The following is a 23,635-nucleotide window of genomic DNA, read 5'->3' on the forward strand; positions in this document are numbered from 1 at the left end:
TAAATTAGATATGGGTGATATGTTGCGCTTTGTCTCCACTTGTATTACATTCTCCATCATCAACTCTAAAGCAATAATATTACGGTGTTGTAGTCAGGACAGTTAACGAACCGAACATAAACAAACGAATGTTCGTGTTCATTTATTAAGGATTTTAGAGTGTCCGTGTCCGTTTGGTAAGGTTTTTGAAAATCCTGTTCGTGTTAGTTTATTAGGCGTTCATTAATGTTTGTTAACGTTCGCGAACATGTTCGTGAACATGTTCGTGAACATGTTCGTTAACATTAAAAACACGTTCACGAACGTGTTTGTTAACGTTTGCGAACACATTCATGAACATGTTTGTGTACATTCATGAAGAGGTTCGTGAACACTTAATTACCAAACACATGCACATGTTCATGAACACAATTCGTTCCTGAACAATACATAATCTATGTTCATGAACAATAACCAAATAAATAATACAACTATATAAGTTTGCGAACATGTTCGCGAACATTATTAAACGAACACTTAACGAACTTTTTTTTTTTTTTTTGAAATCACACTTAACGAACTTGTTTGCAAACATTACTAAATGAACATAAATGAGCTTGTTCGCGAACATTACTAAACGAATACAAACGAGCTTGTTCACGATCTCTTAGCAAACGAGCTTACCATTGTTTAGATTCTGTTCGTTTATTAACCGAGCTTTAAATTTTGTTTGCCTTAATAAACGAACGCTTACCGAACACGAACATGAGTAGTTTGTCGAAAGCTCTGTTCGCTAATACTCATAGTTGTAACATTTCTAACCCCTCTTCTTGGTTTAGGATTTGTTTGGAAACCGAAAAAATATTTTTTGGAAAATAATTTTTCGAAAATGACTTTTTTTTTTCTTGGAAAATATTATAATTTTCCGATGTTTGGCTGAATGTTAGAAAACTATCTTTTTATATTTAATTAGCTGAAAGTTAAGAAATTATATTTTTTTCTGTTTGGTTCATTTTCCTAGAAATAAACATATAATAATAATAATAATAATAATAATAATAATATGTGGTGGTGGTGTCAAGGTGGTGGTGATGCTGTTGTTATGTTGTGGTGTGGTGGTGTTGGTTGTGATTGTGGTGATTGTGGTGGTGGTGGTAATAATAATAATTGAGAAATTAACTTTAAAATAGAAGGGAGGGAAGAAAAATGGAAATTAAAGAATTCAGAAAATATCTTACGACTAAAATACTAGGAATACATTTTTCGCCAAATTAAACATTCTTTCCATTGATCAGAATAATTATTATTTTTATTTCATTTTCCTTGAGTACCAAAAACTGTAAAATTGACCCTTATTTCATTTTCCACCGCCCGTGAATCCAAGTTTAATTTCATCACATATATCAATAATTGTTTTTTTTTTTTTGGAAACACATATATCAATTGTTATACCATGGACCAGGTTCATATATAATGCATTGTGAACCCTGATATAAAAATTTTGTACCTTCAGTTAACACATTCGGTACCTACCGTTAACAGTTTCTGTACATGTAAACAAATAACTTGATAATTGTTAACACATAATATGATAGATACATGTACAAAAATGATAGGTACAAAATGTGCTAATTACAAATATAGAATTTGAAGTTTATTTTTTTTACAGGGTCTACAGTGCAAGGTAGACCCTGGTCCATGGTATAATTTGCCGACATATACAGCCTATACATAATGATGATAATAAATCTAAGTATGATTCTTAAAACCTTATTTAAGTGATAAAAAATCTTAATTTCAGACCTAGTTAATCATGGATTAAGTACTGTATTTAATTTATTTTATTTGTTGTAATAACTTATTCCTCCATTGTAATATAAATTCATTAATTATTTAATTGTATAATATAATATGTTGTACATCTATCTTTTTAAAAATAAAAAAAAATCTAATTATGATATTAAAAAAAAAAGAAATATGAAGGTAAAGCAATTAAAAGTAAGATAAAATGAGTGGGCCATAATGGTGTATCTTTAAGGGGTGTTGCCTCATTTGTATTAGCCAACCAAATCGAAGAAAAGCTGAAGCATTCATCAAAACCGGACATATTCTTTCTTTTCTCTGTCGACAACACCCTAAAAAACACCACCTAAAGCTCTTTTCAATCCAAATACTGGCACAAATTAATAAAATAATAAGAATAGTATATTCTATTTCTTTCATTTATACTTTATACTTCCATTATCGACCACATATAACACTAGTTTTTACACAAATTTTTAATATCCAAATAGGAAAGAAAAATGGGAGGAAGGGGAAAAAGGAAAAGGTAAAAAAAAAAAAAAAGCAGAACAAAATATGAAAAACAAAATTTGATAAAACAAAAAGTTTCAAATTATCGCGCCTAGCTGACTGGGCGCATGTGGTGCGACTCACGCACACGGGGGAGTTTGTTTTTTTTTTTTTTTTTTTTTTTTTTTTTTTTTTTTTTTGGATAGGTCTCACTTTGAAGACAAAAATCAGGTTCTTATCTCAAATCTTCTCTCTTCTATTTCTCTTGCCTCCACATCACACAAAAGCCCCACAAAAAATCTTCTAAAATCAACTATTGTGGATGCTTTAAGTTGCAGACGTTTGATTTCCCCTAAACAAGCTAAATTCAAAATAAATATTAATTTTATTATGAATTAACTAGAATGTAACTAACTTGATTGGCGCCAAGGACCTTGTGGTCCAGTGGCATCAAACCCTTCCCTTTATACGGGAGCTGGTGGGTTCGAGTATCAGTGGAGTCAATACTGACTCTTGTGCTTTATGAACCGATACTGATTGGCGTGGGTAACTGTGCACTCTCATCTCATCCGATACTGATTGGCGTGGGTAACTGTGCACTCTCATCTCATCTCAGGATGATTGGCGTGGGTAACTGTGCACTCTCATCTCATCTCAGGATATCTGGATTATATAACATGTTTACATATTCGGTACATGGTAACATGTTTACATATTCGGTACATGCAATTAACAATTTACATATTCGGTACATGCAATTAACAATTTATGTGTTCCGATACTGATTGGCGTGGGTAACTGTGCACTCTCATCTCATCTCAGGATATCTGGATTATATAACATGTTTACATATTCGGTACATGGTAACATGTTTACATACAATTTATGTGTTCATAGTTTAACGACAACTGGTCGCTGCAGACACATAATTTTGGGATTAGGATAACGACAACTGGTCGCTGCAGACACATAATTTTGGGATTAGGATTCACAATACATATTATATGAACTCTCACTTCTTACTCCTAACTTCTGTTCCATATCACAAATTCTTAATGAAAACACTTTTTCTGGGGCTCACATGATAAAAGTATCATATCATTAGTTATTATATCATTAAGAAAAAGTAAATTTGTTATCAAAAAAAAATAAATAAATGAGTAAAATTTGAGATTACATCTAATACATATTGAATTGGTGAATCTCCACCATAGTACATATATTCCGATGAATGTTGGTATGATACACATGATGTACCCTCCATTCTCTACCATAAAATGTGGGCAACATAATCCGTATTTGTCAGCCACTCACAATTTATTTCCCTTGTGGTTGTGATACATAATATAAATAAGAAAAAAAATAGTCAAACACATCACTAGACTGCAGACACACAACTAGAAATGCTACTTACTCATGGATAATGAAAAATGATACGGAGTAGTTTATTATTATTATTATTATTATTATTATTATTTTTAACAAATGCCATCATTGAACTTATTATTTGATGTAATTTAAAAAATTTGCATTCTTAAAATATGTACGATTTAAACATTTTAATGATTTTTTCTAATGCAATCTAATGAAAATATTTTAATTTTTCATCACAACTAGTATGAGAAGGGAAATTGTTATTTTTAATACATATAATATAATTAATATGATCGGATTCTATCGAGAAAAAATATTTTAAAAAAAATCAAATTATACATATTTTACTTGTTTAATGGTTTAATTGCATACATCTTAAGTTAATAGGCTAATTGCACAAAAGTCATAAATTCAGTGACCTATTTATTGAGAATATGAAAGTAAAGTTCATTTAAAAAAAATAGTTAGTATCCAATTTAGTCATTGATCATAGTGATTTTTTTTTTGATTTAGTCCTAAATGACTTTTTGTGCTTAATTAGGTCATCGATTTTGATGATTTTACCCAATTAAGTCCTCAGCGGTTAGAATAAAGACTAAATCGAGAAAAATCACTATAATCAAGGACTAAATTGAGTAAAATTACTATAGTCGAAAATTAATTTGGATAAAACTACTTTAGTCGATGACTACATTGGGTATTAATAGAGGTGAAATTACTAAATTATCATAACAAAGGACTCAATTGAGTAAAATTATCGATGACATAATTAAACACAAAAAATTATTTAAGATTAAATAGAAAATCAATATAATAGTCAATGACTAAATTATGCTGTATATATTAAGTCAAAAAAAAAAATCTTCAAATTACCCTGTCGCTACAGTTGGCAGAAATTAATGCATGATAGCAGTACCAAAAAAAAAGAAAAAAAAGCATAATTTTAGCAGTGTTGTGTGAGTGGTCACCTCCTCGGTCCATTCCAAATGTATGTGAGTATGTGTGTATATATATACAGAGAGGAAGGTGAGTTTTAGAGAGAGAGAGGGAAATATGGAGAGAATGTGTGATTCCTCCGGGGATGGTGGTGGCGGCGGCGGCGGCGACTCCTCTTCTTCTACTGCGGCGTATTTGAAGCATCTGAACAAGATTTCACATAAGATCTCTAAACCCATTCGGAAGCCCCCTGTTTACGAGACTCAAATTGTTCAAAGCTCTGAGTTAGAGCCCCAGCAATCGCAGCAGCAAGCGGCGCCGCCTCAACAGCAGCAACAGCCGCCGGTTTATAACATAAACAAGAGTGATTTTCGCGATGTGGTTCAGAAGCTCACCGGATCTCCGGCGCACGAGCGGATGTCGACTCCGCCGCCGATTCACCAGCCCAAGCCGCCCAGTTCGAGGTTGCAGAGGATTCGCCCTCCGCCGCTCGTGCAAATAGGGAACCGCCCGTCTCCGCTCTTGACCGTCGCCGGCCCTCCCCTCCTGCTTCCCAGCGGCGGAGGGTTTCTCGGCGCTGGCCTCCGCCCTGCGCCTCAACCGCAGCCTCTTTCCCCTCTTCCGCCGTTTCCCGCCGTACATGCGGCGGCCGAGTCCCCGATCTCCGCCTACATGAGGTTCCTCCACACCTCTTTCACCGCCGTTGACTCCGATTCCAAGCGCTTCTCCACCGGGCTTCCCCCGCTCGCCCCGCTCGCTTCGCCGCGATGGAACACCTTCGCTCCTCCTCCTCCTCCTCTTCCTCCGCCACCACCTCCGGCATCATCGGCCGCAATTTTACCGCAATTTCCTGCTATGCCGTCTTCTCCACTGCCGTTTAGCTGCCTGCCGTCGCCGTCGCCGAGGTCGCCGTGTGCCTTGCTGTCTCCGAATCTGCTGCTTTCGCCGGCGGGTCAACTAGGGTTCCCGCAGCTCCCCCTGTCTCCGACGGTTCCTGTTTCTAGCCCAACCTGGAAGGGTATTTGAAGAATTCCAGTCCAATACAAAGAAGAGGTAAGAATTTTAGGATTTAATTTGTTGAAATATACTACTCCGGTAAAAGTAGTAGCTGTAGAAGAAGAAGAAGAAGAAAAGATTGGAGGAACATGTACATTTAGTTCCAAGGTGAAAAATGTTAAAATTTGACTCGCTCTATAGTTACTTTTGCTCTCTGTAAATGAATGAATGCTAATGATAGTGAATGAGAAACATTAGATTTGTTCTTCTCAGTCAATCATTTTGTTATCAGAAGTTTATTGTTATCATACTCTGCACACACTACTTTCAATTTCTAATTGATAGCTAGGAGATTGTTGGGTCGATGCCTTTAAAGGGCTCTTTGTGCGGAGTTGGACATCATAACCCGGCTTTCGATTCATCCCGCGGTTGTCTGCTCACCAAAAATGGCTCGATTCACTTGGTGCGCGGCAGTTGCCAAAACCCTAGGCCAAGTCCGGGTGGAGCGACCATCGGTGCAGATCTTGGTGGTATTAGCAAATATTCAAAAGAAAAGTTCATTAATAGGTGGCTAAGAAATTGTTAGACGGAGATGGGTGAAGGGCTAAGTCCAGTACTCATAAGCCTTGATCCTAATAGTTTGTTCCAAGAATTTGAATATAATAATGTTGTTTATGCTTGAGATTTGGTATGCATTAATGCTATAAGGTGAAATGCCGGACCAAAGGGAGACAACATAGTCAATTTCATACCTCTCTCCTCAACCCTACAACTACTAAGGATGGAGAGCTATTAATTTTCTTGTAAACTATCATAAGCTCTTAGTCTTAGGTAACAAAAATAATGGTCATCCTAAAGATTAAACTTTTCCTTTGCGGCTGTTTTTGACATGAATGAAACCTTGATATGGGATGTGTTTTATTTAATAAAAGAAAGGATGGGTGTTTGTTGTTGTATACTTTGGTGGTTTGATGTTATGTTGAAAACAAGTAGAGCATAGCAGTTCAATCATTATCAAGGACTGAGGTGCTTTGGTCTGTGGTGGTGTGATTGGTTCTTTTGTCAGTATATTTGTGCTTTTCTTAAAGCTATGTTGACTGGATTCACCTGCAAGTTGAAGGGAGTGGAAGAAAAGTGCGCATCTAGCCCACCTTACCCTTTGTTTTCTTAGCTTTATTACACTTGTCCCCATGCCTCTCAACTTGCACAATTTTTATTTTATTTTATTTTTTAAACAGAAACGAGAATATCATTACTCAAGATAAATCTCCAAAACATACATTACAAATAAATGGGAGAGGTTGGACAAATCATTTCCAACAATCAGACAATGAAATAGATTCTTTAGCAAGTAAGTGGGTAGTTTTATTCGCTGACTGTTTTACAAACGAGATGAAAACATCAGAAAACTGAATAATTAAATCTTTTACATTAATAAGTATCATATCAAAGTTGGAGTCATATTCCAGGAAGTTAAGTCAATTTATTACCTTCAAAGCATCGGATTCCACCTGAAAATTCTAAACCTTCATTTCATCCAGCTCAGTGCATCCCTAATTGCTAGAGCTTCTCCTTCCGTCACTGTTCTCCTTCCCTCACTAAGCATGCTCTTTGCCATTGAGAACAGACAACTGCAATAAAGGCTCTCTCCTCATCAAGAATAACCCAACCAAAGCCCATGCAGCCCCTAGCAGCGTCAATTGAAAGAGTTCTCCATACTAGTTTACATAGCATTGCGACATTGAAATCTCCCCTTTTTTTGAAACCCAAAACTCTCCAAGGTTTTGGAACACAGAGCTGATCTCATGCCTTCCATCTAACCCCATTACGGTTCCCCACTAAAAGACATTCATAGCAATTTCAATGTCCTTCACAAGGTTTTTCGGTAGAACGAAGACACTCATTGCATAAGACGGGATAACTTGTATCACACTAATAAAACTTCCTTCTCGGCCCTTGAAAGAAATCTATGCTTCCAGCTTTGAACTCTGTGTAGGATCTTCCCTTTAATGAACCCCAAAATTTGTCTCTTATTTCGACCCTCTAGCGATTGCAAAACAAGATAATATCTTGGAAGACTTCTCTGCTCACACTAACAATTCCTTCCACCAGCACTCTCATATCCTCTAGAACATTCTCACTAAAGCTTATCACAGATTTCTCAAAGTTAATAAGTTGTCTTGAGGCCCTAACGTAGTCTTCTAGAATTTCTCTAATAACCTGGCTTTCCATCGGATCAACTTTTAGGAATAGAAAGCTGGATACTCCTAATTAGATTGCATGCTTCCCCTTGTGCAATCCAACTATCAACTTAAACTTTTAGTTGAGATGGAGCACATGTTTCAATTTAGTATCAGAGCCAACCCCAAGCAAAAAGTCATTAGTTCGAATCTCCGCGTCACCTGATAAAAAAAGAGATTATGGTCCACGCGTTGCTTAGAGCCCATAAAAAAGTAATCGGCCCGCACAAGTGAGGGGCGTGTTGAGCATATAATATATAAACATAAATGTGCAATCCAACTATCAACTTAAGATTTTTAGTTGAGAAGGAACACATGCTTCAATTCATAAATCTAAACCTTAGTATACATAAACATTAAACTGTGTTACATCCCTAGATAGGACCGTAATGGATGGGAAACCTTTCGAGTAGGTTTATGGCTCCTAACCGTATTCGAGTCACGACAAACTCTAAATTCACACTTCGAGTGTGTGAGGGCTCCAAGAAATAACTAAGAAGAACATGAATAAGATCATAACTGATGATGTAAATACTGACTGTAAGTCGTAGGGAATACAGAGTGTTCATACTAGTTATGTGTTTAGGGATAGGAGGTTCCCGAGGTTGTCTATATTATCGGTCTCAAGCCAAAAGTCCTTCTCTCTTGCATTTAATGTGGTATTTATAGCGACGCTAGGGGACAAATCTGTACGCTCAGCATGGGAGACACGCGGTAGCATGCACTGGGTCCTTGCTGAGCGGGCTTGGGACCATACACGTGGAGCATGATGATTCTTGCCCTTGCAATTCGAAAGGCATAGAGAGCGCTCCGAGCTAAGGAGGTCGGGACTAAGCTCTTAGTAAGGATTTGTCTAGGGGAGTAGACAGCGAGGTCGGGCTTTGATGAGGTCGGGAGGCACGTCCTTTCGGTTGGTCTGAACTCTGGGTTGTTGTCCTACCTCCCCTGACCGGTCGTATGGGTCCCAATTTCCGAGAGTTATTCCCTATCAAGTAGCCTTCCTAGCCCGAGTCCTGAGTCATGTTTGGGCAGAAGGGCTTGGGCTACCATGCTCCATATATGGTGCGAATTGGGTGCGATTTAGTCTTGCCGGGTGTAGTGGGCCCACGATCTATTGGGTCAGGCTAAACACGAGTCAAGCGATCCAGCCAATAGGGATTCTTGCCGCTGACTTTCGGTGTGTCGCTACGACTTCCCCATGCACTCTTCTTATAAATAGGCCCTTCAGAGTACCTTCATGATACTCTTGCTATTATCGAAGGCCGGAGCCTCCTGAGCTTTTCCACATATTACCGAGTTTCTACGATCGTTGTCTTCCAAAGCCTCACGCCGATCACTCAAGTAAGTTGCCACCCCCCTACTTTACATGCCGTTTTCTATAACGTCTTTCGTTAACACCTCTTCCCCTTGGGCTTTTAGCGTGCCCGGGCTTTTTGCGCTAAACGACCCCCCTTACCCTCTAGGGAACCGACATGTCTGATTTCGATAGCCAAAACATTTCTGGGCGAGAGTACGACGATGAGGTCGAAGTTGGGCCATTCACCGTCTCGTCAAATGATACAAATGATCGGGAGATCGATGCCATTCCTGCCAAAGTAGCAAGGTCCTAGGTAAATCGCTCCGGAGGGGAGGGACGACCGTCCATGTCCCTGGTTGTCGAAGAGACCAGGACCTCTGGTCAGGGTAAATCCCCCCGGGTGGTACTAGCCGCCCTTTCCTCTAAATATCAGACACTTTCAACTTCTTCTCGGGCTATCCATATGTCCAGCCTTCCTACCCTCCCAGCCGTTCCATCTTTGTCGGCCGCTTCGGCCATTCTTTCTTCTTCCCAAACGTCCCCAAGAAGTACTCGCTTCTTGCTTTTGGACATCTCGGACGTAGCATTTGTAGGCGGACCTCACATCCCCTCGAAGAACACCAACTCCCTCCGGGTCAAGGATGCGTGCGGGTATCCGTCGTTAAGTCTAACTTGTAGGTGCAAAGTGGTTATTGGCTGATCTTCCTGATACTCCAACGCCAGTTTTGCCAGCTCGTGCTTCTGAAATTATTCTTGTGGATATTGTGGAGGAGAATAGTGCCATGAATGGTGAACTGAAACGTAGATGTGAAGATAGTGTGGAATCTAGTGGTACCAAGGGTTTGGATGTTGTGATGAGTGAAGTCTCAAAAAATTTGCCATTGGTGGGTCTGGGGGGGTCCAGTCTCACCCTACCCAATGAGTACTTTAAGCTGGAACTGCCGATGACTAGGTTCACCTCGGACAATTCATGAATTACTGGGCTTTGTGCCCAAGCGTAAACCCGTGTTTGTATTTTTGATGGAAACTTAATTGTGTACGTCTTAGTTGGAATTCATTAGAACAAAAATATGATTTGAGGGGTTGTTCTGTGTTGATCCAATTGGAATGGGTGGTGGCTTAGCCATGTTTTGGAGGGATGCAAATCTGGCTTCTTTGATTGGCTATTCTAACAATCATATTGATGTGCTTGTCTCAATGCCTGAAAAACCACAGTGGAGGCTTACAGGCTTCTATGGGTATCTTGAAAGATCAAGACGTCACCAATCTTGGGAGTTGTTGCATAACCTTAGCAACGTTAATAATCATCCTTGGGTTGTCATTGGTGATTTCAATGACATTACTTGTCATTCTGAAAAGCGTGGAATTCATCCACATCCAAGTTCATTGATCGACGAGTTTAATTCTGCATTGCATGATTGTCACCTCAATAATCAAGGGATGCTAGGATCAATGTTTACTTGGGAACGAGGTCTTGAACAGATTCTTGGGTGGAGGAACGTTTGGGCAAAGCGGTGGCTTCTCTAAGTTGGGCTGACATTTATGTTGAAGCTGAAGTTCGAAATGTTTTGGCGCTCACTTCTGATCATTGTGCAATTTTTCTTAATCTTGAAGGACTTCCAATACGCAATGGAGGTCGAAAGTACAAATTTGAGTCGGCTTGGTTGCATGATGTTGAGTGTAAGCGTGTGGTTGAAGCATCCTGGGGGGCAGTCTAGGGGCGTGGAGTTCTAACAACGGATTTTAATGTGTGGCCAACAACTATGGAAATGGGGCGGTGAATATTTCAGGCGGTTTGGTGATCGCATTTTCCATCTACGTAGTTGATGAACAATTTTAATAAGTCCTCGCAAGTGGACGAATCACTGTAGTAATAGTGTGCAAAGGCAAGGGTCGAACCCACAGGGAATTGATACAATGCAATTTAATAACTTACAATTAAATTGACAATTTAAAGTGTTCAAAGCTAATTTAGAATCAAAGTGTACTTAACCAAATAAAACTGCAAGTGAGAAACGAAGGCAGGAAAAACAATTGAATAACCACAAAACGAATTGGCAACAAGGGGATAAAAGACTAGACACATGAATCAATTACCATTACTTATTTTGCAGATTTGTTTAACTTGTCAACCAAATTAAGGGTTCGTTCTAACTGTTATATGACTAATCCGTATGGCGTTCAGAATCAATCACGTTCTTTAATCATTTGTATGCTTAAGACATTTATTCAAATAATTAAAACCCATTTAGCCTAGAAGAACTTACGGAATACCCGGGTTATGAACCAAATAGTCAATCTGATAAGAGAATCAAATTATCTACTCGTTTACCCTTAGGAGCATGGAATTAATAGGCAAGATTTCTACTCTAGAAATTCCCTCAAATAGTTTAATTATATCATTTTAAACTTGATCACCCCATAACACAATCAATTAACCATTTACGACTAAAGGATAAAACATAACTCAGTTGGCAAAATTAAACTTAAAATGAAACAAAGATTTTATGGTAATTTCATCACATCCCTAGAAAAATATTTAACAGGTCATAATTGGTTCAATAGAAAGTAGTTCACACTCCATCATTTGTTCAAAAAGTTATCACAAGACGAATCGGCAAAAATAAAGAATAAAGAAAGGGAAAAAGAATTGTCGTAATTGATTATGTTGTTGCAAAGAATTGGAATTGTAAAATTGAATTAGTTTGCTGACCATGTGAAAACTACTACCCAAATTTACAACTTCACAACTAACAGTAGCTCAAATGGGAAAAACACAATGCTTAGAGGCTTTAACATTACCAACTAAACATCATAATTATTGCGTTATCCATTCTCCAAATAGCAACACATCATACTTTGCAAATAACTTAATAATAAATTAAGAATTAGAGAAGAAACCAGAGTGTTGCTACTGAGATAAGTTGCCGAGGAAATTGTTGAGCTGCTATGCCAAAGAGAATTTGTCGCTGAACAATTAATTGCATGTAGCAATTGTTGTAGGATTTCCCTGCCGGGAAAATTGTCGAACAGAAGAAAATCGCTGCCACCGAATTAATCAAAGGAAAATCACCGCTGAAAAACCAAACCCAACCGTACTGACCGGAATTGCTCCGGGGTGAATTGATGATCTTTTCTTTTCAGAATTATCTCTATTTATACTGCCAAGACCCAACAACTTCCTCCCAGGAATCGCTTGCCATAGCCGAGAAGCTCTAGATCGCTTATCTCGTTCATTTGTTTTGACTAGCTCTAGTTTTCCACACAAACGGCTTGGACCAATGAGAATCAAAATTATTATTACTTTAAAATCCTACACTTATTAAAACTCTATACTGACCAAAAACAACTAAACTACTATTATTAGTATTATTATAAGAATTATTACAAAAATATAATGTAAATAAAAATGCACTTTAATAAGATAAAGTAAAAATATGACTAATTAATAAAAATTATTAAGTCAAACATTATGAAATAAAAAATAAAAATTGCACTCATCAGTAGTCGATTGGAATTTCTACACAATTGTAGGAGCCGTATGGTTGTAAGTGAATACAAGATGGTTGAAGGTGAGTTAAGCACGTTATTATTGTAGGAAGAAATTTTTTGGAGACAAAGATCAAAATAGCTTTGGCTAAAGCATGGAGATCTTAATACCAAATTTTTTCATCAGTCCGCTTCGACTCGTCGACGCCATAATTACCTTTCAAGGCTCTGCTCTTCTAATAATGATTGGGTGGAAGGTCGAAACATGTATGGGGAAATTCTGCACTACTTCTAGGACATCTTCGCAAGCACTGGAACAAGTATCAATTTGTTTGATAGAGTGCAAGCTCGTGTCACTAAGTCTATGAACGCTAAATTGCTACAACCTTTAACTACGGAGGAGGTCAAAGCAGCTCTTTTTGCAATGGCCCCAAATAAGGTCCGGGACCTGACGGTATGACTCCTTTTTATCAACATATCTGGGCAATTCTTGGTCATGATCTTTCTACTTTTGTCTTGAATTGTTTGTCTAATCGTCATTTCCCGCAATGAATGAATGAAACTAATGTGCTTCTAATCCCTAAGAAGAAGGTGCCCGAACGTGTTACTGACTTACGGCTAATTGCCCTATGTAACGTTGGTTATAAAGTCATCGCAAAAGTTATTGCTAACTGAATGAAGGATGTAGTGGATTGTATTATCTCACCATCTCAAAGCGCCTTTGTTCCAGATAATCTCCTGACTGATAATATTATAGTGAAGGGGGAAGTGTCTGAGATCTGTGTGTCATCATTGTTTTGATAACTGAAGTTGGGGCTGTCATCGGGGATGCGTTCATCATTAGCCTGCGGCTGTGTATTAACATGCTCCTGAAAATTAAACTCCTCACAGTTAGATATAGGGACTATGGGGAGAGAAGGACCAGGAGTGTGAATATCATTCATTTGGTGTCCCTTTTCTGCAAAGGGGAACTGAGCTTCATAAAAAGTGACATCCCGAGAAATAAATGTTGAACCATCAAGAGTGTCGTAAAGTAAATATCCTTTAGTGTGCGCAGGCATCCTTATTAGTACACACTTTCTGCTGCGAGTGTCCATTTTATGCCGAGCATGTGGTAACGTAGAAGCAAAGCATAAACATCCGAATACTCTCAAACTCTGTAGATCAGGTTCTTTATTGTATAGTCGTTTATATGGACTTGACCATTCTATCACAGGAGAGGGAAGTCGATTAATAAGGAATACCGCATGCAAAACACATCGGCCCCAAAATTGTAATGGAAGAGCAGCTTGAAAACGAAGGGCTCTTGCCACATTCAAGATGTGCTGATGTTTACGTTCTACCACAGCATTTTGTTGGGGCGTATTTACGCATGATTTCTGATGGATAATACCATTTTCTGCAAAAAAAATTTCCATATTGAACTCCATACCATTGTCACTTCTAATCGTTTTAATGGATACCCCAAATTGAGTGTGTACAAACCGATTGAAGTGTTTTATTAGCTCCCTAGTTTCAGACTTGTTTTTCATCAAATGTACCCAAGTATATCGGGAGTAATCGTCAACAATGGTTAAGAAGTAACGTTCCCCTCCCAAAGCTTGAACCATAAACGGACCCCAAATATCAATGTGAATTAGTTCAAAGCAAACTTTAGACATAGTTTTGCTTAAAGGAAACGGGGATCTCTTGTGTTTTGCATAGTGACAAACATCACATGCTACATTCTTTGCATAACAAGTAGGAACATCATACAAGAAATGCATTTTATTCATAGGGTAATGGCCTAACCGGTGGTGCCATATTTCAGCAGTACAAGACATGGCTACTCGACTGTCATGATCCATCTTGGCTCCTGGAATCTCAGTCAGCAAGAACAGCCCCTTATCTACTTTAGCTAAACCAATCATTTTCCCATGATTCCCCCGAAGAGTGCACTGCTCAGAGGTGAAAGTTAGCTCATAAGAAGTATCTTGAAGAAGTTTGCTGACAGATATTAGATTGAATGTAAATGATGGTATATGTAACACATTCTTCAAATATAAGCCATTCTTCAACTGTACATCACCAATATGTTTTACCATAGCTTGCTTCCCATCGGGTAGATTAACCATTGTTCCTTCAACAGAATGATAAGCAACAAACAAGTCTAACGTGCAAGCTATGTGAACAGAAGCACCAGAATCGATTATCCAATTAGAAGAATTCATGGAAACAGAGTTAATAAAAGTATTGGTAAGGCACTTGCCTTCATCAGACACTTCCATATTGAAGTTGGGAATGAGGTTAACCGCTGCTGAAGTTGGGGGTGTCTGCTTTTGTCCCATCTGTGCTTGCAGCAAGGTAATGAGCTTCTGAAGCTGTTCATTGGTGGTGCTAGCTTCACTGCTTGTGGTGGCATTCATGTTCAGTTGTTTCCCTTTGTTCTTATAGCCTTGAACCCAGCCGGGGGGGTAACCGTGCTTCTTATAGCACTTTTCGACGGTATGCCCCGTCATGCCACAATACGTGCACTTTGCTGTTCTGTTTCCAACATTATTTCCAGAACCAAAGTTCCTTCGATTATTGTTGTAATTGGCAGCGGCAATTACATCTTCTGTGGGATTTTGATTCACTTGACTGTATTCCAGGACGTTTAGGTTCAGGCTATCCACATTCAGCTGTCTCTCATATTTCTCAGTCATGACAAATACCTTGTGCATGTCCGGCAAGGGATCCATCACCAGTATGTTGGATCTCAGTGAGCTGTACTCATCATTTAGTCCTATGAGGAACTGCATGATCTGGTCTACTCCTCGATCGCTTCTGATTTCTCCCAATAGTTCACACGAACACTGAGGATCGCACCTACAATGAGGAATAGGCCTCAATTCGTGCATCTGTTCCCAAAGGATTCGGCTCTTGGTATAGTATTCATGTATAGACAAGTTTGCCTGTTTCAATCCATAGATCTCGGTTTGCAGAGAATAGATCCGATGTGGATCGCACTGAGAGAATCTCTCTTTCAAATCATTCCATATTTCTTTGGCTTTGGATTTATCCATGTACATTATGCTCTGCGCAATGGATGGGGTGACGGATTTGAAGATCCAAGAACATATCATAAGGTTGCAGCGTCTCCAAGCTGCGTACTGTAGATGCGATCTGTCCGGAGCGGTGACGGAACCATCGATAATGCTCCATTTATTCTTCACCTCCAAGGCAACTTGCATGGAGATACTCCAGGTCCCGTTGTTGGCGCTGCCGGAGAGAGGAGGAGTGACCAAGACTGCATAGGCATTTTCATTGCTGCTCAAGAAAAGGGGATTCTCTATGTCCTCTGTAGAATTTCTCCTCTACGGAGTTGTCTGTCTTTGTCGATCGTTCGCCGGAGCTGTGCGAGTAGGTGAGCGATCGATCGGCGTTGTCGATCGTGGCCGTTGGCTGGACTCGCCTGTGCCGGTGCCGGAGACCGCGGCGGCGTAACTGCCTCGCCGTGGCTCTGATACCATGACGTGAACTGAGAATGGAAGTTACAGGTGAAGGAAAAAGGAGAGTGTATGAAAGGTGATCTGTTGAATCTTTTTCTCATTATGAAAGACTGTTACAGCAAGTATATAAAGGGCGGTACAGGGAGCGGTTATAACCGATTTCAACAAGCATATTTACAAAAATAGCCCTGCTATATCTCATCCTATACTATCCTTCAATAAAGTGGGCCACTATTTGAGAGTAAAGAAGACTGGAGCTGTTGGTTGGGCTGCCTTGAAATTGGACATGGCCAAGGCATATGATAGAATGGAATGACAATTCTTGGAAGGCATGATGGCTGCACTCGATTTTGCAAAAGAGTGGGTCGACTTGGTAATGCTTTGTGTTTCTACGGTGCAATACAGAATGTTGGTTAATGGGGAGCCGGTTGGTATGATAAATCCGACAACATGTAATCAAGGGGACCCTCTTTCTCCCTATTTATTTATTATATGTGTAGAGGGCCTGTTTGTTTTGCTCTAGAAAGCTGAGGCTAGAGGTGACATTCATGGTGTGAGGGTTGCAAGAGGTGCTCCTCCGGTCTCGCATCTTTTCTCTGTCGATGATAGCATCCTCTTTTTTAAAGCTTGCCATCATGAAGCGTAGACAGTGAAACAGTGCTTGACCGAGTATAGTGAAGCTTCGAGCCAACTAGCCAACTTTGATAAATCAAGTATTGTATTCAGCTCAAATACTCCTACTGAAATGAGAGAATTAGTGGCATCCAATTTTGGTGTACGTGTATTGAGTGATTTTGGGCGCTATTTAGGCTTACCATCGATTTTGGGACGGAACAAAACATCTATCTTCCGTTTCATTGAGCAACGAATCAGGGAAAGAATAGGTAGTTGGTAGCATAAGTTTTTCTCTGAAGCCGGCAAGGAGGTCTTGATTAAAAGTATAACTCAAGCTCTTCCCATTTTCACTATGTCGGTTTACCTGTTACCGATTTAGATTTGTGATAGTATTGAGAAACTTATGAACCGGTATTGGTGGGGTGGTAACACCACAAATAGAAGCCTACATTGGTTAAGTTGGAGCTGTTTATGCACACCTAAGGGGTCAGGTGGCATTGGATTTAAACGAATACATGAGTTTAATTTAGCTTTACTAGCCAAACAAGGGTTGCAGATCCTCATTAAACCGGACTCGCTAGTGAGCAGATTATTAAAGGCGCAATATTTTCCAAGTATGAGTTTCTTAGAAGCGCAGATTGGGAACAATCCTAGTTACTTATGGAGGAGTATCCTAGCTGGTCAAAATCTTTTAAAAAGGGGGGTGGTGCGCCGGATTGGAGACGGTAAGGACACCTTTATTTGGGGTGTACCTTGGTTAGCAGACAAGGATGATCAATGCCTTCATACTCCTTGTACCGAAGAATTGAGGAATGCTAAGGTTAGTGGCCTCTTAACTAAGGGTGGTCACTAGGATGTGGAGGTGGTGCACGACTTGTTGGCAGAAGAGGATGTACAACGAGTTTTGAACACGCCTGTATCCCCACAATTTAAGGATACCTGGAGGTGGAATGGAGACTTGAGGGGTGTGTACTCAGTCAAACTAGGCTATCGGCTACTCATGGCTAATGCAATTGCAGTAGTAATGCAGCCCTCTTTTTCTACTTGGGCTAAATTATGGAAACTTCTAGTTCCTCCAAAAGTAAAGAATTTTCTTTGGAGATGTGTACGTGGTATCATACCGGTTAAAGAGACCTTAAAATCTAAGAATGTTTGGGTTGGGGGTGGTTGCGCTTTGTGTGATGCTCCATATGAAACTGATGAACACACTTTCTTCACTTGTCCAGTAGTTTGTCACCTTTGGTCTAATAATAATATTTTGCATGGCAGGCTTATTGATACATGGATTCCACTTTGGCTTCTTCGACACTTGATGATGCTATTCACATGGCAGCAGTTATGTGGTCTCTTTAGAATGCAAGAAATGATAGAATTTGGTGTAATGGTTTGTGGTCTCTGCATGGGCTATATCGGCAGGTGGAGCTGTATTGCAATACGTGGAAGCATAGTTTATTGCCAAGTCCTGTGGTTACTGACACTACTGCCGAATGTAATTGGATGCCACTACCAGCTCATAAGCTTAAATGCAATGTGGATGCAGCAATTTTTGGAGATGGGGCAGGTTTTGGAGCAGTGCTACATGATCATCATGGGCATTTTGTTGCAGCCATTACTGGTCGATTGAGTTGCGGGAATGACCCTTATCTAGCTGAGGCAATGGCGGTTAAGGAAGCTCTCACTTGGCTCAAGAGCTCGGGTCATAATAACGTTATTTTTGAAACAGATTGTTTAAATTTTTGTCTTGCTTTTAATTCTGCTTCATTAGATTTGTCGTACATTGGTGATATTGTTAAGCAATGTCATCATATTGCTACGGATATTGGAAACGTTACAGTTTGCCATATCTGAATGTCAGCAAATCATGTGGCTCATACCCTTGCTAGGGCAACTGATTCTTTGTCTGTCCTTGGTTCGTGGGTAAGTACCCATCCTGCTTGTATCTCTGATTTATTTCCTACTTAATATATTATTCCTTTGGTTTTCAAAAAAAAAAAAAAAAAGACCTATAATAATTAGGGTACTAAAATTATTCTAACTACACAAGGTAATGATATATTCTAATATACATAATTTCCTTATATTAATATGTAGTCAATTATCATCTAATTACATATGATTCATTCCTTTTAGATCTTCCATTAATTAAACCACTAATCATTTCTTTCATTTCATGCGTATCAAAATGTTGGTACATCATATCTATTTCCATTCAATATATAGTATGTTCATAAAACTAAAACTTAATGTATATAAACATTACACTAAAGTAATGACTTTATACACCTATAATTTATTTTAAAAAATATCAATGTGGGTGTTGTTTAAAAAAATTTCGCTTTAATTTTTTAATGATATATCTTTATACATTAATTTTATTTGTAAAAACGAATTTGAAAAGAAAAAACTAAGAATACATTATAGCATAGTAGATTTTTTTTGCAGGTTTTTTTTTTAAAAGTCAAGTAGGAAAGGGAAAATAAAGAGAAAAAATTTTGTGTCATAAAAAAAACTAGATTTACGCGGCCAATGGGTGGATATTTGTCACCCATAGTAGCACAAGTCTCTTTCCTAAACACACAAAACTGGACCTCTGCTGCTCTGCAGACTGTAGCCTGCCTTTCTACTTGGAACTAGGGGTGGATATTTGGGTATTTGGGTTTAGATTTAGGGTAGAAAGTTAAACGGAAATCAAATTAAATATTTCTGTTCAACATTTACTTCAAATGAAATTATATGAAATGTTTATTAGGTGATTTGAAAGTCAAGTTAAAATCAAATCAAACTCTTTTTTTTTTCTTTACGTTTTTATGAAATTATTAAAATTAAAATTAAATTAAATATTTTGATTGAATTTGAAAGAATAATTGAAATTAGTAAAATTGAAGGTTTGGTTTTTTTTTGGTATAAAAAATGCCATAAATTATTCTAAAAATAAAATTCATGGTTTGACTTAGATATTATATATTAATACTTCCTCAATAATAAAGTATTTACGTGGTATCTAAAAAATATAAAATCCTATATAATTGGTTATTATGTACTAAGCATTAACTACCCTATTTTTTATTTTACCTATTTTTGCTATAGGTCATTATGTACTAAACATTAACTACTCTATTTTTATTTTACCGATTTATTTGTTAAATATTATGAAAATTATGGTAATTCCAACCAAATCAGTCAGTATATTGACTTATATATAATGTTACATGTTCGACTCCTAGTGAAATTGGTATATTGACCTCCATAGTTCGAGCCAATTAACTATAGACAATTTAAGCTGGGTCACTTGTGATCCTCTACGGACTATAGTCACAAAGCACAATTTACTCACGCAACGTTCCCTTGTCACTAAAAAAATGAATATCAAATCGTGATTAACTTAATTGTCATTAATCAAGTAAAACACATAAAATTGGACAAAGGAGTATGTATGATAATTAAAAACCAAATGATATAAGCATTAGTATTCCAAATCATTGCATCTGAATCACAGTGAGAAGGAAAACCATATCACTGGAAATAAATGAGGGCAACTTCTCCAGCCAAAAACAATCCTGGAGAAGTGAAATGCTATGCTAATACAGCACCAATCACACTCACTTTTACTCTTCATCTTTTTTGGGAGCTTCCTTGATTTCATCAGCTCCATCATCCTACAAGAAAGCAATGCGTTAAATTCGTCCAAAGTTTACATCTTTCAACATATATGTAAAAGTGAGCATAAAAGCTGTGAACTCTGATGGATAGCACACTAGTAATGGTTACAGTCAATACCAACACAAACAATGACATTGGAAAAATAAGAGAGAACATATGGACTTATAAGGTCATGGGTTAAACGGTAATTTATACCATGGATCAGGGTCCACAATAGACCCTGGATTGAAACGACGAGGTACAAAATTCATACTCGTAAGATACAGAATTTTATAACACAAGACATAAAAACTCACAACATAAAACACATACACATGCACCAGGGTCCACAGTGCACTGTGAACCCTGGTCCATGGCATAAGAATTGGGGTTAAACTAGCTAATTGGTTGGATTCAATCTTTTGGTTTGGTCCATTTACATTAGTGCCCAATTGAGTAATCTTGGCCCAAATCTTAGATTATAACATGGTATCAGAGCCTGGTTCAGTCCACTTTGTGTTCACCCGATTGTCTATCCATAATATTGGTGGCGCACAAGCTTTCATTTAAAAGGGTGGTCAACCGGTTAGATTCAAAATGCCCCGGTTGTCCACTTGAGGGAGTATTAACGTCGTGAAAAAATAAGAGAAAACATATGGGTTTATAAGGTCATGTGTTAGACTAGCTAATCGATTGGATCAGTCTTTTGTGTTTGGCCAATTTGCATTATAGCCTATAAGAGTGGAGTTTGTCTATTACCTGAATATCAGATGTCCATAGAGTGAGATTATCACGAAGAAGCTGCATGATCAAGGTGCTATCCTTGTATGACTCCTCTCCCAGGGTGTCTAACTCGGCAATTGCTTCATCAAAGGCCTGGCATAGGACACAAAAAAAACAGATGAAATCAATTAATCATCAAACAAATGGACCCAGCTCAAGTATAACAGAGTGTGTCAAATCAAATGTCAAACACAATAATAGACCCTTACTAAGCATTAGCATGCTTGTCCTCCAACTCTAATAGAATCAATTCCTAATCAAAACTGAATAAAGAAAAGAACATTAAGAAATTCTCACCTGTTTAGCAAGATTACAAGCGCGGTCAGGAGAGTTCAAAATCTCATAATAAAACACAGAGAAGTTGAGGGCCAGCCCAAGACGGATTGGGTGAGTTGGGGCAAGTTCAGCAGCAATGTCCTACAACGGATCAAACCCACGTTTTGAAACGAAGTGCCAAAGCATAAAAACAGGCAAAAACACAAATTTTCACATCAAAGCACCATAAGATAGATAACTCAAATGTTTGGTTCTTCAAATAATCACTGATAAACCCAATGCATTCCTATTCCTTTCACTTTCACTTTCACTTTCACATAAAAGAATGAGCATTAAAGCTGAAATAAGAGGCAAATGTAGTTCTGATCCAAATTTCATTGGCTGATTAACAGACTAAGATTGCATTTGATCAATCAATGAAACAGAACACAATCATTTGATCTACCAATATCAAATCATTACTCATTTTCATCCTTAAGGTTGTGTTTGGTAACCCGGAAAATGATTTGGGCTTTTGGTGTTTGGCAACATCAGGAAAATGTGGTCAACGGAACCATGGAAAATGAGCTCATTTTTGGTTTTCCAAAAAATGACGGTCCGGAAATGGAAAATGGCTTCGTGCAACTTTTTTTGTAAAAAAAATATAAAATATTTCTAATTTCTAATAAATATTATTAGTTTATATATTTTTATATTTTAAATAAAATAATAAAAATATATAATTATAGATTTCTACTCATTTTCCGGAAAATGAACCAAACACATACCAGAGTACATCCAAACACCCAAAATGAACTTATTTTCCAAGAAAATGACTCATTTTCCAAAACCATTTTCAGTAAGTTATTTTCCTGCTTTCCAAACCCACCCTAAATTCCAATCAATTTCGAACCACACACATGTTAATAATATGTAATAAATAAATAAATAACAACAACCAGATTTATTAAGCTTTTTCAATGGTAATTTTAATTTCAGATATAGCAACAAATAGATCAAACAAATTACACGAATATATATAAATATATATATATATATACCTGAGCAGCTTTGTAGGCAGAGAGGGTGCTCTCAGCGGCCTCCTTACGCTCGGCAGTGGTCTTGAACTCCGCAAGGTAGCGGTGATAATCGCCCTTCATCTTGAGGTAGAAGACTTTGGAATCGGGGGCCGAAGCAGAGGGGATAAGGCGGGAGTCGAGGAGCTTGAGGATGCCATCGCAGATGTTAGAGAGCTCCTTCTCGATCTTCGATCTGTACTCTCGGATGGCATTCACATGGTCCTCGTTCCCCCTCGACTCCTCCTTCTGCTCAATGGAGGAGATGATCCTCCACGACGCCCTACGCGCCCCGATCACGTTCTTGTAGGCCACGGACAGCAGGTTGCGCTCCTCCACCGTCAGCTCCTCCGAGTCGCCGAAGGAGGCGGAAACCTTCTCCATGAACTCCACCATCTCATCGTACCTCTCGGCCTGCTCCGCTAGCTTGGCCATGTATACGTACTCCTCACGCGCCATCTTAACAGATTGTTCAGGTCACAGCGAAATTACCGATCTCTCCCTCTACCTATCTGAAATTAATACGAGATCTGGAAGGGCAGAGAGGAATGTGAGAATTGAAAGAGATGGGAGAAAGTTGGGAGCTTTTTTTGGTTTTGAATTGAAGACGGGAAGGGAGAGCCCTTAGAGTTAGGGAGCTGAGTGGGAATAAGAGATGGGCAAATATAAGCCGTTGGATATTCGAGATCTTTGAAATGATAGATTTACATTCTTACCAGATGTGGAATTTATATATTTTTAATACGGTTTCAAAAAAAAAAATTTAATACGGAGTTTTTTTTTGAAAAAAAATGACATTTTCCCTCCGAATTATATATTTCTCAATTATTCATACATCTATACTAGTCCCAACTTCACTCGCTGCTCTCCAGGCTGAGGTTAGTTCGCTCACATGCAGATTTCGCCTTACAGGAGTGCAAGGTGTCCATCGCTTCTTTCACTGATTGTGTTGTTAATTTGGTTTTTAGGACAGAAAATGTTATAGCTCATTCTCTCGCAGTTTCGGCCCATTCGCAGATTAGTACTTTGTACTGGGACTCTGTCCCGCCTGACTCTGTTTCTGCTTTCTTACATTAATCGAGTTTGCTTTTTGCTTTAAAAAAAAAATATTAGTCCCTCAATTATTTTGAAAGTGACGATTTTTTCTCTATGTTAAATGAGTGCTTAGACGGTAAAAAATAAAGCAAATTATGT

At 38.3% G+C, this 23,635-nt stretch overlaps 2 protein-coding genes across 2 annotated transcripts; one reads left to right on the forward strand and one right to left on the reverse strand.

Moving 5' to 3' along the window:
• Positions 1–4,663: 4,663 nt before the first annotated feature.
• Positions 4,664–5,854, forward strand: LOC116019079 (VQ motif-containing protein 9-like). Its single transcript, XM_031259164.1, has one exon. It carries the CDS (start codon positions 4,699–4,701, stop codon positions 5,605–5,607), a length of 909 nt encoding a protein of 302 aa, XP_031115024.1. The 5' UTR covers positions 4,664–4,698; the 3' UTR covers positions 5,608–5,854.
• A 14,203-nt stretch (positions 5,855–20,057) lies between these two features.
• Positions 20,058–23,077, reverse strand: LOC116021112 (14-3-3-like protein B). The gene is made up of 4 exons (XM_031261722.1): positions 22,427–23,077; positions 21,408–21,527; positions 21,087–21,203; positions 20,058–20,344 (listed from the first exon to the last, which is right to left on the reverse strand). The coding sequence occupies exons 1-4, from the start codon at positions 22,898–22,900 to the stop codon at positions 20,294–20,296; spliced, it is 762 nt and encodes a 253-aa protein (XP_031117582.1). The 5' UTR covers positions 22,901–23,077; the 3' UTR covers positions 20,058–20,293.
• Positions 23,078–23,635: the final 558 nt, after the last annotated feature.

Source organism: Ipomoea triloba, chromosome 5 (assembly GCF_003576645.1).
Source record: "Ipomoea triloba cultivar NCNSP0323 chromosome 5, ASM357664v1".
Taxonomy (NCBI): Eukaryota; Viridiplantae; Streptophyta; class Magnoliopsida; order Solanales; family Convolvulaceae; genus Ipomoea; species Ipomoea triloba.